General features: G+C 42.5%; 1 protein-coding gene across 1 annotated transcript in view; it reads right to left on the bottom strand.

Annotated features, from left to right (window-relative positions):
* ephb2b (eph receptor B2b) overlaps positions 1–19482 on the bottom strand; it is a 136138-nt gene that overhangs the window by 22223 nt on the left and 94433 nt on the right. Inside the window, exons 4-5 of the mRNA XM_030092811.1 lie at positions 17925–18080; positions 13967–14302 (exon numbers count right to left, since the gene is read on the bottom strand). Of these exons, the coding sequence (XP_029948671.1) occupies positions 13967–14302; positions 17925–18080 (492 nt within the window). The remainder of the gene's footprint in view (positions 1–13966; positions 14303–17924; positions 18081–19482) is intronic.

Here is a 19482-nt window from a genome sequence, read left to right as displayed (position 1 = left end):
ACAGCCAGAGTGGCAGTCGCCATGTCTGGGCCCAAGAAACCGATAAGGGGCGGTGTAACTCAAAACAAGCCCAGATTAAATTAAAGGAAGACATGACTGTTTGAGGTAAACACCGAGGACAAAGCATGAAGTGTTGAAACATTAGGCGTGCAGGGAAAACAAAAAATTGACTTTAAATAAAAATCCAGCTGTGCTGTGTGTTTCCAGTCAATTCGGTGCACGCATTTCAAGCAAAACTGACGTTCCACCAATTGAGTGAGGAATGCAGCGGTATGCCAAGGCAGCGTTTCGCTGCAGCAAGGCCTACAGCACCGATCCACATATGAAAACCATTTTCCTACATCTAATTTATGTTCTCCAAATCTACAAGTCTCCATTGTGCTCCAAATCTTCAAATGTACCTAGATTTTCCCCCACAACTGGATCTCTAATTTAACGGGGTTGAGTAAACACTCGGCCTCCCGTGTGTCAACATCAGTCACTGGGCCGTGCCACTAAATACATGTTGCAGTTGTTTCGAGTCATTTTCTCTGTTGTTCCAGTAATTATTTTCAAATCATGCGGATTGTTCCCCATTAAAAACAATTAGAAATTAAAAACAAAAAACTTGAGAAACTTCCCCTCCTCTTTTACATAAAGCAAGCCAACCGATTGTCAAGAAAGATCCATTTTCGTGGGAGAGCCGCTCTTTCACGGGACGCTCCGATATTAGGAGACTTCGTCAACGAGTGCTCTATTCATGTTCCTAAAACTAATGAAGCAGCGATAATGGCAAAGGCAGGGTTTGTAAGTTCATGTAATTAAATTAGATGGCTGAATTGGAAAGATAAATGGTGGAAAGTAGCTGGGGTATTTTATGAGTTTCCCATATACCACAGCGGAGTGACAGGGGAGAACTACATGATATATTCTTTGAGTCTTAAATATTAAAAACATCAGTGTGAGGATCATCTTTTCAGTGCAGCAGTATCTTTAGAGCGACTTGAATTATAAGCCTAAGTTACATGCATATATTCCAATCCACAGTTTACTCAAGCTGGTAAACAAAACATAACATGATTGGTAATTTTTACGCGTTTCAATTTAGACGGCTGAAATAGAAAGATAACTTTAGTATTTTAAGAGTTTTCCATAAACCACAAAAAAGAGGCACAATTGACAGAGGAGCTGATAAATTATTTAAGTCTCAATAAATCTTTTTTTTTTTTTTAAAGTTTATACCAGTTAAATTAGAAACACAAAGGATACTGCTGCACAAAGTACACATAAATAATAGAAAGAGAAAAGACAGGATTTATCATCAAACTGATACAGATAAAATAACCACTTGTAACATCACATTAACTCTACATCTTTTTAAATCAACTATTTGTCCTAACTTGTAAATAACAGACTGAATAATGAATATGGGGGGCAAGGACACGGTTTGTAAGTTCATATAATTAAATTAGATGGCTGAGTTGCTAAGATAAATGGTGGAAAGTCACTGGAGTATTTTACGAGTTTCACATATACCACGGCGGAGTGACGGAGCGGACGGAGTCACGGCGAGGGAGTGAGATTTGTGAGGATACCAGAGCAGGATGTCAAGGTTTTTCTTCACTTCTAACTTTTAGTTTCTGACAAATCAGGACACAAAAAAGAACAAATTGTATAACTGGATCGTCAGGTAAAAAGAACTGTGTCTTCATTGCTGATCCAAAAAATTAACATGTGCGACAGTTGTAAATAGACTTAATGTGAGTAAAATCCTCTCAATGCTTTTTTTAGTGCCTATGAATGCCAAACAGTTGGTAATATTTATGTTTTAACACAGAGCAGATTAGGGAGTGTATTTAGATTTTAACAGATTTATTCTGTGTTTTGTCTGATCTCTTAATAAGATGACAGATTTTGTCCCACATCTGATAAAAATAATTCACAGTAAGATTTATAGCAAACACAACAAACTCTGGATGCAAGAAAGCCCCTTCAGATAAAATCACATATTATTAATTTGGACAGTTTTACATGAATTTAACCTTTTTTTTTCCCCTTTCCCCCCTTTAAACGGATTTACCTGAATTTGAAGATAACCATCCAATCGAATAATGAACTTGTTGGGGTCTGGGAGGAGGAGGAGGAGGAGGAGGAGGAGGAGGAGGAGGAGGTGTATCGCATTGCTTAATTGAGAGAAGATGGGAGGCCCCAGCTGTTGTCAGAGAATTGGGTTTCAGAGCCACATTATTACCCAGCCTGGGATCCGATATGAAAGACAGTGCTTTGGAGTCTATTCTGCCATGACACTCTGGCCTTGGCCCAACGACACAGAACACAAAAGGCTCTGTTTTGCTCCACATCTCTAATGTTGTCATGTTTGAGCACCTAGTGACTTCCCTAATCAATTAAAGATGGAGTTTACAAGGATATTTCCACTCATTTAAATCAAAGTCAATTTAATGGGGCGTGCTTTTGCTAACATCATTACAGACGTGAGGCATTCATCCATTCAATTCATTTGTGTTTGTGTGGGATCTTTTAGAATAATACTGAGCTCTTTGGCTGGGATTTTTTTTTTTTGTGTCTCTTTGAGCATGGCCTTGCTTCGGAGGCCAGTATTTCTATAGCTTGGCTGTCTTTAATAAGTGCTGCTTATGAACATGATGGGCATTTCATTAAATGTGGCTCATGAAGTGAGACCAGTGTGGCTGAACAGAAACGGTGCACCTTTCATGGATACACATCTTAAAAAAAAAAAACAAAAAAAAACCTTAAAATGTGCAAAATACAGAAGGTCATGAGGCGCTTCGTGATCCATGGTACATTCCACATAGAGACATATTTGTCGGAGCAGCTGACATACAACACCACCTGACGATTTTCTGCTTTTCGTTTTGCCTCTCCGTCAGTCTGTACAGAAATCTGAGCATAGAAAAAAGGTGAAAAATCTCCAACATTTGCCGGAGCATGAATCACATGCTTCCAAGAAAGTTTATGCTCGAGGCCTTTTATCTGCATCTCTCTCGCTCTCTCTCTCTCTCTCTCTCTCTTTTTTTTTTACTTCTCACTGTGTCTGCAGCCATGTGGCTCTGATTTGATTAGACGTTCTAGTACAGAGAGCCATGCTATGATTTGGGGAGGTGGGGGAGGTAGCGAGAACAGGTCAGGGCTTGTAAATCCCTTTTCCTTTTCATTGTAAAAATCAGTTTCCCCGCAGAGCAATCTCTCCCAAAGGGCCCGAACCAGCTGGTCCTCTACCAGGCAGGCTCCAAAACAGGCTGCCGGAGCTCCACTCTCTGACGGCCGTCCGTTTATGAGCGGCACATCGAGATGTCTTAAAGAGAGAGGCCCACATTTGCATGTACTTTTAGCATGCTGGCATTCTGCCCCATTTCCCCCAGCTGCAAAGGATTGTGGGTTTTACATCTATAAAGATTTTCCAGCGGAGTAAAGCTACAAAAGTGAGATTTCAGTTCATCAAGCTTTAAACCATCTGCACTGGAAAACACTGGGGAGTGTAATACGCTCATATACACGCCATAAGCTAATTCTAAAATAGGCACTTCAGGGGTTTGACGAGATACGTGCAGAGGTTCAGCCAAGCTGGCAAATCTCAAGATCTGGGGGGAAACAGAACCAAGATTAAAATGTGTGGAGACAACCACAGGAAACAAGGAGAAATTTGTACTAAAAAACAAACAAACCAGCAAAAAACGTATCAATGGCGAACAGCAGCGGTAATGTCATCTCTCTAAAGATGAAGTGTCAAAAACAACAAAGAAAATAACACGAAGCTGTTATTGTGCGATTTACTCTTGTACTTTACAAATATAGATATAAACCAAAATCCATTTTCAATGAAGTGTGAAATAAAACGTCAAAATAAACACGGAGATATTGCAGTATTGTGTTTGGCTTGTGTCTCCATCTCCAAAACCACTCTACGGGTTTTTAACCGACTGTTGGCTCAGTTCTTCCCGCTGAATGATTTCCGAGCCAGTGTTTGCTTGTTAGCCTGATGTGCTAATAATACTGAGGTTGTGTATCTGAAACACTGCCATCCAGCAGCGGAAGGGGGGAAACACTGATTTGGTTGAGGAGGAAGTGTCAAGAAGATTGGACAAAAAAAAAAACCGCTATTGTCAGAATCTGAGACCAAAGAATTGGATCCACTTCATGAATTTTTTTTCTTTCTTTCATTCTTTTTTTGTTTTTTTGTACACTAAAGCTGATGCTTCAAAAAGTACCAGAAGCTGTTCTGAAAAGGTTACAGTTATGAATTTTCTTTACTCCTGTGTATGCAATATACTTCCATATTTTAAAGAAGTGTTAGGGGGGGAAAAAAAGGCCTTACGGCTGTGACTGCAAACAATATGTCTGTAGTTATATCTTACTTTTAAATGATGAATTCTCTAAAATTTAATCTAAAAAAACAATATATTTTCTGGTGGACAGCTTTGCAGTGTATTGTGACATATCAAATTGTAAAACCTGTGATATCGATCGTCCCGCCACACTCTTTATCACAGCACAGTTTCGCTTATGATTGCCTAAATGTTGCCAAACTGCAATCAGAAACACTCCATCAGTTCAAGCAAATCACTACAACTTTGTCTCAAGCACACACACACATAAAAAAGAAAATCATCCATCTGGACCAAAAGAGCTGTTTGAAGGGTTCTAAACTCTTCAGATGAATTTCGACACTACAGTTTCCACTCCACAGATCTACAGTGGTCTTGTAGTCTCGCCGGGCCAATTGAGGCAGGACAGACGATGTCTGAGCTATCTGCCCCGGCGGATGTGGAAGGAAGGGTTTGTGTCTCGCAGCTCGAGGGAGAATCGGACTGTGTTTAATCAGCAGGCTGCTTTTCTACTTTCAAACAACTTCCAAACCAGCAAACTACAGAAAAAACAAATCTTCCTCGACCACAGCATGAATGTGTCTATTCTGTAAGGTTCAAAAGGACCGGTGTGGGCTTCAGTCTGCTGATCTGTTATGGAGTAACATAATAATACATAGGCAGAGACTGATAACGAAAAATACATTTCATCTCCTGCAGAAAAAGCACATAAGTCTGTCTCAGGATCATTTTTTTTTGTTTTCAAATAGCATCTCTTTTTTTCTATCGAAGACAGTTTGTGAAGCAGTGTATCAGATCTATCTGTCTGGAGCTGCACTACTCTTTCTTCCGCCGATCGCTGTAACATGAACAGCAGCTGTGCTCCGAGATCATCGGGTCAGATCCTGAGAAGCCTGTCAGGGATGGTGGCTTGGAAAACTAGTCATGTGTGGAGCTTTTTCCACACAGAAAAGCACAGTAACGCCACTTGTGAAATATGTGGAATGGGGAAGAAAGAAAAGTCTGTGTTTACAAATCATTTTAAGAAAAGGTTGGAAATATCCCGTTTAGAGATACCGGCTTTAGTTTTACTTGGTTTCGGCTAAACTTTGTAGTATTTCACATGAGTACAAATAATAATTTCATGTATCAGTTAAAAGCTCAGTTGGTTTTGCAAGCAAGATTGGGACATATCACTCAATATGTTGACATTAATCATTAAAAAAACGTGTACAAATAATGGAAATCTACTTGTGTAAGCAATGCCCTGAGTCAAGTAACACTTTCCTGACATCAGCTGGATGTTTAAATCACACATATACTGCATCTAGTCAGGCTCTGTGTCACTGAGCGGCACTGACGTTTGGCTTAACATGGAAGTTACCCTTATCTGTGCAGCGAGAGGTTTGCTGGAATGAACGGCACACAATGGCAAGGATTATAAAAGATCATCTCCGCTTAGAAAGTTCCTGACCCCAATTTACACATAAAACCTTGGAGGGGATGATGGCGGATGCAGATCGCATGATCGGTAAGATCCACGCGAGCGAATCAAGGCTACATTAAAAAATGGGAGGTATTAGTGATATCTGAGTAGGAGCGGAGGGGGCAGAGCAGCTTGTCTCCTTCAATCCAGAAATTCCAGACAGTGGCAAGACGGTCGCGCAGACAATGACAAGTCTGTTCTGCAGCAGCCTTCAAAGGAATCGTTAATGTATTTGTTAAGGGGAATTTCAGATCTGTTGGGCAAACAAAAAAAAAATGTGAGAAATAATGAGGACATCAAGAAGAAAAGCTGGCAAAGACAAGCGAGGGAGTGACTTTGTGTTTATCCATTTGCTTAATTGGTAAAGTTAAGTCTATAAAGTTTATAGAAAAATTAATAAATCCAAAAAACTTTGCTGATTGGGTCACGATCCCTTTTTGCTCCATAACTTCTATTTATTATCTTTTATCAATTATCACTGTCGTCATGCTCGTAGATGTAAAGAGTAAATAAAACACAACATGAGAGTGAGGTCAATTATTTAAGCCTCTCCATATAAAATTAATGCACTCAACAATAATTAATTGCACATTCACATCATGTTCCCTTTTACAGCTCACTGGACCAAAAGATCATGGCCTTTTAACCCAGATTCATATGCAGGCAATGTGTATCTGCTCTTCCTCCTCGTCCTGGGCTCTCGCTTTTAAAAAAATCAAACACAGGGTCAAATTAAAAAAACAGTGTTTGACAACAGTATCTGTTTATTTAACCATTTGTATGAAACTATTATGGCCCAGAAAATGAGATGTACTTTGAGCTATGCATCTTAGGTTTTTTTCCTTTATTTTGTCAATTATACTTGTTTTCATGTTTTATTCTTATGCAATGAGATTTGGAAATAGTGAGGATCATCACATTAATTCTAGAGTAATCAGATTTTGATTATGTTATTAGATCTTTGAGTTTTGTCAAATTACGGTATAACAGCTCGTTTTCAAGCTTTTTTGTAAACCTATTTAATATTCTGATCATTGCTATTATAAAAACAAACTGTATTTGTAAATAAGATCTTATCTATAAAGAATGAGGAACCATATGTCATTTTATGTATGTTTCCAGACAATTTTGCATTCAGAAATCTTCCAGCTTTTAACTTTTTCTTTTTGAAACCTGTGAAAATAGACATTTTTTGATTTTAGAATGACTTTGACCAACTGGCTGTAATTGTAAATATACACTTTTTTACTTTAATGTTTGCTATACTTGAAGTATGGATCCATTATTGTTGGTGTTAGTAGTCATATGTTGCTGCACATTTTTCACAAGCTGGCAGAGCAGATATCTCGGCATGTTCAGGCAGGTAAAGCAGACTGAACACGAGTGCAGAGAAGACGGGAGAGAAGTTTGGAGCAGTCGCGGTCGAGAGTTTGGGGAGATTGTGTCAGGAAGGGTGAAAAACTCGTGCTACATCAAACACGTCGATCATTTGATCCGCTGCGGTGACTCCAGATGGGAGCAGCCTAAACGCGCCGCCACTGCTGCAGAGCGAGGGCTGCAGATGCTCCGATCTCGTCCGATATCATCCTGAAAGCAGAGGTCTGTATAACGTACGGAAAGAAAGGAATCGCAGGACCACTTAATGATTTATGAACGTGATCAATTAGTTAACCAACTGCGACAGTCCGGCTGCTAATTCTCTTGTGAGGAGTCATAATTAAATTCATATCGTATGCATAGGTTATTTAAAGTCATCTGATAAACCTCACTGTCAGGCTCACCACAGGCTTCATCACTCAGATAATCTCACTCTCCGTCTTTATCTCCCTCCGCTGTGGCGCGTCTTCGATTCTGTCCCTGTAAACAGGTTGCTTGCTATCAACAGCACACTGCGAGCGGAGAGTCTGTGCGCCCGCCCGGCTGGCCGACGACCAGAGCTGCCTCTCCTCAAGGCTCTGTCAGCGCCGAGCTCCAGGTGCATGCTGGGACCTCCTGTCTGTCTGCCTGGCTGACCTACACTGGCACCCACCATATGTGCCCTTCTTCACACCTTCTGTCACTGTCACACTGCACGCCGCCTGTACTGGTGGTCCCTGTCTGACTCTCTGTCGATCAGACTTATTATCTTTCAGCCTGCATCTCTGCCGCTTATGTATTCAGAGCTGAGGCCCGACGGTAATGCGCCAGCCGCACTGAGCTGTTATTGCTGCTCCACTGTAAATACTTATTTTCTCACCATAGGTTCCATTCATCTCTTGCCTACAGGTGTCTTGGACACGCCAATTAATTTATTTCACAAGGAAGCCGAAATTAATTTCAGGCATATGCTGCGGCTTGTTAATCAGCGAGCAAGGAGCATATACCCGCATAGAGATTCAGAGTGGTGTGTCAAACAAACAAAAGGAAACGAAGAAAAAAAAAAGCGCTAAAAAAGTCTGCTTTCAAAATTAAATGTAAAAGTGAAAAAAATACATATTAATTGGAATTTTTTTTACTTTCTTAATCCACTATTGCTGTTTCTTTTCACCTTAGAAAGACCACAAAAAATCTGTGTGAAAAAAAAAGAGAAAGCAATTTTGAATTCACTTACACAGAAAATATTTCGACTAGAAAAGCCAATGTTCTGAGGCATTGTTTCACCAGCAGACCAAAGAGAAGCCGTCCTTTCCGCAGCCAGTGTGGCCGTCCTTGAGTCAACAGTGTCGTGGCCACATTTAGCTCGCTGGTGCACCGACACGTTCTGGCAGACCCACCTGGCTGGGCACCAGTGCTTTTCACACCATGGCCCAGTGGAGCTGCAAAGTCCCCGGTAGCCTGGTAACATTGGACTGAGGGCAATTTGGACAATAATTAAGCCATAAATCTTCTCTACGCCATATGAAAAGGCTGCCACCCCCCACTCTCTGAGTAATGCGCTCCACAATCGACCAGTTCAACTGATAAGAAACCGATTCAGTCACCGTGTTCTCGATAGCCTCGGCAGCAGCGGCTCACCTTGAGGTAATGAAATGCCTAAACAAATATGTCCTCTGGAATCTAATACACCCAGCTAGTAAAGGCTGGGACGCGCAGGGCATACGCAGACAGATCTCATTCATCTGTTGTGCTTTCTCTCACGTGACGCTGCCAGCCGTCGTTCACACACGAGATGCTATTGTGTCTGCAGCAGTCGATGACGAGGCCGCCCTAACGTAAACCAGAAAATATCAGGCACCTGCTCTTATTTGTTTGTTCCCTCTCAATTTCAGTAAAGAGTCTTGTCTCGACGCAATAAATACACGGTGCGCTCATAAAATCATGAATGACACATAGCGATGGCTACAATTTCCAGCCTCGCCGCCTTGAAACGGAACCAATGCCTTTCAAACATTACTGACAGCTTAAACACAGGCCTGCGTGAGCGGACCTGAAATCAAACCCTTGCGTGCATGTGTGCGCAATATGGGGATTCATTTCAATACGTCCACGGCGCTCCTGATTGCGTCTACGAACCGTCTACGCCGCCACGTGTGTCAGTCTGCGTGAAGATGAAATGGGCGGATAGCCCTGTGAGGTCTATTAGAGGCAAATCACACTGTGCGATTCAGCTGTCAGAAATGTTTGATTAAACCTCACGGCGTCAGCGTGGTTTCAGCCGCGGCTTTCTGCCGATCGGCCAGCTGAGGTGAAGGGCAGTGACAAAGCAGGAAAAAATGGTTAAGCACATTTAACTGGTAAACTCATCTCAGAAAAGCTTGTACAAAAGTCGGTAGATATTCTGGTCTTTTGATTTTACGGTACTTAACACGTGACATTTTAACTCCAATTCAATTCATGTTACAGCATCGCGCAAGAATAGAACCCAATCTGACCGGACAAAACCACTCGAACCACATTTTCATTGAATGATATGCTGCGTCGTTCAAATACTGAAGCTGTGCTGCTGCATCACCAACAACAGAGGACATCTTTCCCTGAAGAACAAAAGGTTGGAGGTAGTTCGTTCCTACAGCGTCACAATTAGCAACACTTGATAATAACGGATGGTGAGAGGATCTATAGCTGTTTGCACATGTTCTTAACTGAATCTCTCCTGCTCTTAAGACCTGCACCATTTGAATGTTTTATGTCAATTGTTTTTGTTGTTGTTTGTTTTTAGGTATTTTAGCACTGTTCATTTGTAACTTAGTGTTTGTTGTTACCAACAGGTCCCTCTTTAAAATTAAACCCTGGGTCTCAATGTCGCCCATCTGTATAAATAAAGGTTAAATAAAAATAAAATAAATAAAAAATAAAAAAATCATCCTCGCCACAGCAAAGGATGATGAATCAACAGACACAATGGAATTTTGCTTATTAGTACAGGGTGAAAAATTACCTGGACTAAAACACTGGATTCCTTTCACACATAAAGGTCTGGAATTATAAACAACAGGGTTAAGTGAAGAGAACGCAAATAGAAATACAGCCACTAAAACTGTTTCACTCTAATTATGTTTTGTTGTGAAACTAAATATGTGCTTGATGAGTGTCTATTTGACCTCTTAATTCTCTCCTGCTGGCACCTCCAGCAAAACTGCAGAGGAGCCCTAACTGGGGCAGCACGGTGGAACAGTGGATAGCACTCACCTCACAGAAAGAGTGTTCCATGTGTGAAACTTCGATTCTTTACAGCCTCCTCCAACAATCTAAAGTCATGTCTGGTTTGTTATCAGTGACTGTAAATTGACCACAAGTGATTCTATTTGTGTCTGCGGTGTGATCGACTGGCAATCTGTGCAGAACATATCCCACCAATCGCTCACTGTAAACTGCGATAGGCTCAAGCTGCCCGCCTCAAAATGTTTATAGAAGACGAATGGACGGCTTTGCTTCTGTTATACATTTCCCATCTGAGGATCTGGGTTTCAAGATCCTGACTGATCCTCAGTATTTGAGTTGAAAATGTGGCCAACAGCATTAGTGCTGTTACAGCTGGAGAAACATTTGGGAGAAAGGCAATGGCAATAAGTGGCAGCAGCCACTTACACCTGACTTGACCTACGTCACTTTAAGTGGCTGTTTAAAATGTACATCTTTTGTTGGAGTAAATATGACCGAGACCTAGAGAATGTCCGACACCGACAACTATAATTTATGGCAAATAAAAGCATATTTGTTGTGGACTATTACAAGAGACGGATTAATACAGATTTGCTCTAATCAGTATTTTCGGCATGAAAAGTATGCACCGACTTGAAAGAAACTACAGTTCTTACAAAAGAAAGAAAATCAGAGCCCAGAAACACAGCCGATGAATGTAGATGTTTTTTGAGGCTTTTTGTATGAATGAAAGAGCTCAATGTCAAAGAGGAATGTGCTGCATTAGGCCTTGAATACACAAGAAAAAAGTTTCCAATTATTTTTTTGTCCTTGGTGCTTTTGACACAGCCATCCAGTGTCGATTTGATTTCAGTCGCAATAATACTGAACTACGGATATGCGATTCAAACGCTGTGACGTAAAGAATCAACACAATACAATGCACACAAAGTTTACTTTAAGCCACACGTTTTTTTTTTGCTTTTTTTTTTACCATCAACTAAATCACTTGTCACTCCTGACAAACAAGGAAACCTTAACATAAAACATCCTGATATCCAAATTGCTGTTTCACTCCTCACTTCTCATTAAACGTGACATAACAGTAACATTTTATGGAGACAGTAAAGCTACAGTAGATGGCTTTAGAGTGACTCATTATTGTAAAAAGGCTCACTGGCACATTTCAAGGCTTCTGCGCGCTCCACACAATACAAGTTTTGCAGAATTAGTCATATGCTCATAAAAGGAACCCGAACGCCATTCAGGGCGGCATTTGCTTTTGTGTGGCATTACAGTGTGTAATCAAGCGCCACACTTTCCAGGGCAATCACGTCCTTTATCACAGAGGAACTGTCGCCAGCCACCTACGGAGTGGGAGGATAAGCTCTGTGGGTAATAGAGTGTGGTGGGTGCTTGATTGAGTATGGAGAGTGAGAAGTTTTTGCTCTGGCTCTCCCCTCCCCTGCCACCTTTCACACCAACAAGTCATATCCGAGAAGGCAGCCATCCAAGCGCACAAAAAAAAAAAAGAAAGAAAAAGAAAAAAAGACATGCCTTTCCGCCACTCATTTTAAATTTACTCATTTATTTTCTTCATTCACAGACCGCTGCAGCCTGTGGCCCCGAGCAAGTTAACTAAGTGACTGATTAACATGCACATAAGTATACAAAATTTCACAAACTGTGTCTTTTGTTTTCCTCCGTCTCGTGCTCTCATTGGCAGCGTACGAGCCAGGCACAGAACTGCCTGAGGTAATTAGGGTTGACATGATGTTTATGTAACCTCCAAGCCTCACAAACCAGATGCAATTATGGGCTCCTGGTCCCCGTGACCCCGGCTCGGTAGCGAAGCGCCACAAAACTCCGACGCCGCGTCCCGGGAGCGAGCGGGGTGATGCCGGATGGGGGAGGCAAGTGGGAATGTGGAGTCGGGGGGCGTGAAAGAGTTGCGCTCTTTTCACAGCTCCCTCCGACGGGAGCGCTCGCTGCCTAATCCAAAGTGACGGGCACTTCAGTGGAGAGGGCGTGCAGCCCCCCAATTTCCGCCAGGTCCCCTCCGCAGGAGAAGCGGAGAAGCCAAGGGTTGGGGTGGCAGACTTATTGTGGCCCAATGAGACGGAGTGGGGCAGGGGCCTCATTACAACGCTTAACTGCACTCACAGGCCCTCATTAACCCGCCACACCAGTGACTCAAATCAAAACAGACAATAAAAAGAGGCTGGCGCGTGAATGGAGGCCCCCATTTCAGTGTGACATGGTGTTCCAGCATTGTGACGGAGTAATTTATTGGCGTTTTAAACTAATACATCAGTGTAAACTTTTAAGTTTGCAGCAGCGTATCGGCTCACGATAAGGAATCGGCTTCATGTGTGTTTTTTCTCGTAATGCTGGAATATGATCTGTGTTCAGCAGCCTCGGTGTCGGCATCTCAACGTTTGGGATTTCCAGAAAGCGAAGCTGTAGTTGAACAAAGTTAAACAAATAAAACAAGCACGCCAAAACAGTGCTGTGGGGTAGCGGAGTCAGAGTGTGAGGCTGCTTTCTGCGTCGGGGGGATGGATGATGAGGGATGACAGGCACTTAAGTGTGTTGCCAATGGGATGCAAAGCCCGAGCGAAGATAAAGCTCAGCTTGTATCCCCTCATCCCCACTCTCCCAAACCCCCCCCATCGGTGCTGGGGGGAGCAAAGCTTCGCACACCAAATGATGCGTTTCATAGAGACAATTAAAGAGCAAATCAATGCTGCTGACTCTGTGAAACAATTAGAGACGTGGCTTCGACTCCAGCCATGATCACAGAGTGGAACGCATGCAAAGGTCTAATAACTGCAGGAAGGAGACTCCGGAAGATTTAACTGTTTGAGTACTGTGAGAAGCTCATGAACTTTAGAAAGTCACGCCACTTTAGCTAAGTCTAGAATGCAGTTTCTTCTTTTTCTTCTTCTTTTTTTTTTTTAATCAATTTTGGTCGACTTTGATTAGATAAACCTGGAGATTAACCTTCAGTGAATCAGAGAGAAACAACATATATCAAGGAGCAAGAAAGGCAACATCACCGTATACATCCTCTATATAATCACACCAGGAAATAAAATCTAAAAGTTAACCATAGACATGTGCATGTAGGATCTAACAAAGAAGTCAAATCACAGAATGTGGATGCATTCTCACATTTACCCTCCACGGGAATTTGCAAACCCCTTTTGGTTATATTTCTATGAGTTGGCAAAGGCAGCAGATGAGTGTGCATCAGTGATGAAGTGGAGCGACAGCAGCTAGGCCGCTCGCAGCTCCCCGCTCTGAAATACATGGTGATGGGGTCACGCTGTTAAGACCAGCGGGCCATCACGTTCTGTCTGTCACATCATCTACGGTACTCTCCGTCCCATTTTACAGCCCTTAATCTGCATACATCACCATGCAGGTGAGGGAAGACACAGACTTAACTGGAGGTCTGCGCTCTGTGCGTTATGGAGGAATGAGAGCAATGAGGAGGGCGTGGACAGAATGAGGAGAAGAGAAGAAAAGAGAAGAGAAGAGAAGAGAACCACATGGGGAATATGAAGTGCAAAGAAAGACAGATGGGCCCACTTACCAGCCTGGTTAGTGGTAATGTTGACTGAGGCGTACTGGGGAGAGTAGGGGCTCTGATCTGACACTCCGTTGACAGCCTGCACCTCGAACGTGTACTGCGTGTGGGCCAACAGGTCACTAATGTACACCCGGGGTTCCGTCAGCCCCAGCTGACGGGGTAAAAACTGCACATTGTCCCCGCAGCGGGTGCAGCCTCCCCGGCCCCCGCCGCAGCTTTTGCAGATGATGTTGAAGACCACGTCTTCGCGACCCCCCGAGTCGCGAGGAGGCATCCACTCCAGCATCACAGACGTTTCATTCACGCTGGAAATCACGTTTTGCGGCGCGGACGGGACGGCTGGAAGAAAGACACGGGAGAGAGACACATTATAGGAAACTGTCTAACAGACTGGTGAGAATGGACGTCAGCTTTATGATTAAATCTGCTAAAAGAAGGTCATCATAAAAAAACAGACTGAGGCGATGAAAGCAGCTCAGTTCTACAAAATTACAGTGAATTGGTTTTACTTTTCTCAGTGAAGATATACAGTATCTTGCTAATCCCTTGTTTCTTTTCTCACAGTGACAACAAGCTGAGGAAGTGGTTGTTTATGCTATTTCTGAAACAAGTGCTTATATCCACCTATACTCAGAGCAAGCTGATGCTTGTTTTGCTAATCTAGACAGAGAAACACATGAGAGTTCCTACACAGGAAGTCTGTGCCTATCTGCACTCCAGGCTGTTCAAAGTCAGATTTGTACATGTCAAATAAACCTGTAATGAGACACTATCTGGGATCTACAGCACATATTTGAAGGCTCCGGACTGTGTGTTCATGAGAGCTGCCGTGTCCTCCACTGTTTGGCTTCGCTTTAATGTTTTATCAATCACAGGAGAAGCAGCCAGCGGCCTTTCTTTTTCTTGGAGTCAATCTTTGGTGGTTCCAAGGAAAAAATGAGCGCAGGTCTAGATTTCAACTTATGTTTAAAAATGAATTACTTTAAGCATATTTGCAGTGGCTAGCTAGAGGTACCCGGTTCAAGTCCAGGTTGGCTTGGGGGACCTTTCTTATAGAATTTGCATGTTTTTCTTTTGCATGTGTTGTTTTTTTTTTTTTTGTTTTTTTTTGGGGTACTCTGGTTTTGTCAAAACACGAATTTGAGGCTAATTGGTGACTCTAACCTGCCCAGTGTGAATATCAGTGTGTGTGTGTGTGTGTTTGAGATTGACTGCCTTTCTGTTTGCTCTGCGCTGGGACTGCCAAGCTGTCCAGGGTGTAACCCTGCTCTCCACTATAATGAGCTGGGATCTGCTCTGCTCCCCCCTACAACCCTGAGCAGATAGCAAGCATAAAGCAGATAGGTGGTCAAAGTTATCATTTGATACGGTGATATTGATTGAACAAAACAGAAAACCTGCTCCACATCATCATTTTAAAACACCTCCCCACAAGACAAGGATGCAATATCTCAGTTGGAGTCACAATCTAAAGCCACCTTCCAGGAAAACGACTCCTTCAGTGATTTAGATTAATGAATGAATGTGATATCTGCACATTCATGTGGAATCAGGAGAGAATGTGGGAGAAAGGTGCAGCTGTAGACATAAAGTCCACAGAGGGACGGGACCGACGGAGATTTATGAGTCAACAGTACATCAGACTTTAACACAGAAGGCTGTTGTTCAGATTCTGTTTCCAATAACTTTCCATAACCTTTACCATGTGTTTCTTTATTGATGATGAAGCCCCCCTGCCTGTAACAAAGCAGTCGCTGGAACCTAAAACTGTTTCCCAAACATCAACTTGTTCCTAACTTATTTTAAAACAAAACATGATCTTTTCCTAAAGCTCAATTGTTTCACAGAGCCTACCGTCGTATTTTTTTTTTTTTTGACATATGATCCCGAAACTGTTCAATTATTCTTTCAGTTGTGTTTTTGATAGTTTTTGCCCGCCCCAGACTTTCAGATGAGCGCAGCTTTTGATGTAGTTGTATCTTCGCCGAGGGAATACAGATTAAGCCTCAAGTTTGGTAACAAAGAAAATGAGCTCTACTACTATACAGTGAAAATTGAATAAAGAAGAAAATCCTACATTCAGTTTTATGTGGAATGAATGCTTTTGATGTGCAGATATGTGCATCGGACCAGAAATGCTTTAAGATGTCATCCCAGAGGACTTGGAGCAACGGCGTCTTGGCATTTCCTATTCATAAAACAATGTGACTGAACAACGCTGAGTTATGTCATTCTTCTAACCTCATGTTGTTTTTTTGTGGTAAATTTTAGACGGACAGATCATGAATTACGGCCGTCACTCACAAGAACCGAGAAGCCAAGGACGGTTCACCTATTGGTACACATTCTGCAGCGCGGCTGTAATTTGGAGATGGAGGCTGATGACGTGGAGGGCATAATTACAATCTCCACTCAAATAACTTCGATGCAGGAAGACGGGGAAAATCCGCAAGCTCACAGAGATGCTCTAACCTCTTTGAGGTCCGAGCTGAATGCGCTCCAAGCTGGCACTGCCTCTTCCCTCGGGATGCCCGCACGCTCTCTTTCATTTCTAACGGTAGCGTCCGCTCTGTCAAGTGTTTTCTTAACGTCTATTCTTGACAGTTTTCTCATGGAGCATCGTATAGAGTTACTGCAGCGGAGAGAGACCTACTGTTTCTCTTATTGAGATATTCTTAGCGGCTCGGCATTACAGGGTGGAAACTTTCCACATGGCGCTGCATGTTGAGTGACAGCCCAAACAAACAAACAACGGGGAGTGTTTATCTTTTACAGGCATGTGCACCTAATTATGGCCGACGTATCCTCCAGGACTAATGAGATGAACAATTCCGCTCCGCCCACTACATCCTAAATCTGAATCGATCACTTCTTATTTAACCTCCTTTTAATTGGCAGCAATTAACAGATCTCCGGCCCTGGAAGAAAGCCCACTGGAGTGCCCTTCTTGGTGTCTGTCATACAACGAAACATTACTCCTCCTTGGCATCTTCTTCCTCGGGACGAGCACTCCGACAGGCGCCCCCCCACCCCTCCATTAGCTGGCGGGCCACTCTGATGGGCCCATTCCCTCGCTTTAATCAGTCCGGGCCCTGCTGCGCTTAATACGGGTGACGTGACGCTGCTGCTTTCTCATTCACAACAGCTGCTCAACTCCCAGAGCCAGGCTTATGCAAATCTCCTTTGTTGGAGACCATCAAATCTTTTCCCTCCTCTTTCCCTTTCAACAGGCAGAGAGGGAGAGTGAGGAAAAAACACTACTGAAACACTGAAAGGGGCTTTTTTTTTTCCTCTCTTCTCACTCACCCTCATTTTGTTTTAGATAGACCACACTCTTTGCACCGATTCTCTGCGTCTCTCCTACACACCCCTTTCCCATTTCCCTTTAAATCCCCTCTTCTTCATTTCTTTCGACATGTCTATCCCTCACGCCGCACCCCTCCCGTGCTCACTTTTGCTTCGGTCTGTCCTTCCGTCTGTCTCTCTCTCTCTCTCTCTCGCTCTCTCTCAACCTCGGTGTCAGTCTCAAATTCAAATTCAAATTGAAACAGCTTCATTGGCATGACAAGAGAGAGTCTCGCCTCGGTTCATTCTCCGAGGCGGCCCCTTCACAAAGCTGCGCGCCCTGGCCCAGTAACCTCTGGTCTGGTTTGGAGTACGGGCTGTGTGATGTTTGAGGAGGGGCAGCTGAGCCGTGTGTGTTGGGTCAGATCTGTGGACAGCCACACTACGAGCATGTCGGCGTCAGGTTCATGTGAGGGACGGCTCTGACAGGCCTCCTCTGTTCGGAGTTACACAGCCTACCACTGTCCTTTGATCCCGGGGCTCTTCTGCTTGCGGGTGTGAGATGTATTCGCACCAAAGAGTTCGTCTATGAAACCACGGAGTGTCTGTTCACGTCTGTGCGCAATGTGTGATGGTCTCGAATGTTCGCAGATAATGACGTCTGCACGATACGTACTGGTGCACGGCATCTGGAGCGGGTCCGAGTCGGTGCGGTAGTATCCGTTGCGGCAAACGCAGTTGATGGCGCCTTCGCTGGTGGTGCGGCTGTTGATGGGACACTGCATGCAGGGCTCGTCGCCCTGCGTTGGCTTGAAAAACCCCGAAGGACAAGCTGAAGGAGAGAAGAAGGAAAGAATGATGATTTTTAGACTGAAAAACATGCAAAAAAAAAAAAAAAAAAACCTTGAAAAAGATGGTCAAGTGCCTCTTAGGTTTTTGCAATATTAATTATTTTACTACTGGGAGCACTTTCGGTGTGTATTTAATCAATGAATTTAACTCAAAAATAATCACTTGTGTTTTGTTTCTAATATGATTATAGTCATAATAAAAAAACCTTCCATTTAGCTAAATGAGCAACAGTTAGCAGTTATGGACTTAAAACCTCAGAACAAAATCGATGGTAAGTAGTGTTCAATAAACTTGATTCAAGTTGTATTTCAGACAAAATGCATGATGAAAAAAGGCTGTGAAATAAATTCAGTCATTTGGAAATCTCATATGCTTAATATTAACATCATTTTTTTTTTAAATGTATAAGATGACTGATGGTTTTGTTGTCTTTTTTCTTTTGAAGTCCATGGTTACAGCTGCATTTTTTGGATGGAAGACATTTTTATTCATGAACATGACATTGATCAATTTAATCTTTTTTCTGTGTTTTATGCAGAAAAAAAAAAATTTGAAAGGTGAAAATTTACGGGAGAAAATGGAAGAGCAGTGATTTTTGCCCAAACATCGACAGAAAATTAAATTTCTTAGCAACCACGACAAAGTCTGAATTCCGAATTTTACTTTCATTTTGCAGTAATATGTCAATATTGAAGAAATATGTAGTAAATGAAAGAGAAGGGAACCACAAAAAGAAAGTGGTTGGATGTTGTTGTCTGACTGCAGTTGTGTGGACACACTATCTGTGCTCTCACATAAACTGTGGTCTCTTAAAAGAAGGGAAAAAAATAAACAAATGTCTTCATGCTTTGACTTTTAAAATTGCATTTGTATAGTTTTTATATTTATTTAAAATTTCTTACTATTGTTAACTTATTTAAAGGTGATGTACATATATATACAGTATATATGATAACTATTTTTTTTCATTCTGCTGCTTCGTTGCTGGACAGAACAGGTAAAAAAAAAAAAAAAAAAAGCCGACTTGTGCTGAGGCTGTCTGGATACACTGTGCCGTACGACACACAAGTGACCACAATTCAGAACGCACACACAAGACGGTACGCCGACATGAATATGTATCAACAAAACACACAGATACACACTCGCGCAGCATTGCATGTGAGCAACTCGCTGCAGATCGGGCAACAATGCAACATGTTGTAAGTTTGCTTTGAATTATTCACTCTGCTGTAGTTGCCTGAGAAATCTCTGAAGTGCCCTGCTTTCTGTTAAGAGCCCTTTTAAGGGCCCCCTTTCTGGAGAACCTGGAAGGAGAGCTGCATTCATCGCACAGACACCGATGAACACACACACTCACACACACTAAAGCTGCCATTAAA

The sequence above is a fragment of the Salarias fasciatus genome, chromosome 5, assembly GCF_902148845.1.
Source record: "Salarias fasciatus chromosome 5, fSalaFa1.1, whole genome shotgun sequence".
Taxonomy (NCBI): Eukaryota; Metazoa; Chordata; class Actinopteri; order Blenniiformes; family Blenniidae; genus Salarias; species Salarias fasciatus.
Note: the sequence above shows the minus strand (reverse complement) of the source record. Positions and strands in the feature narration are given on the sequence as shown.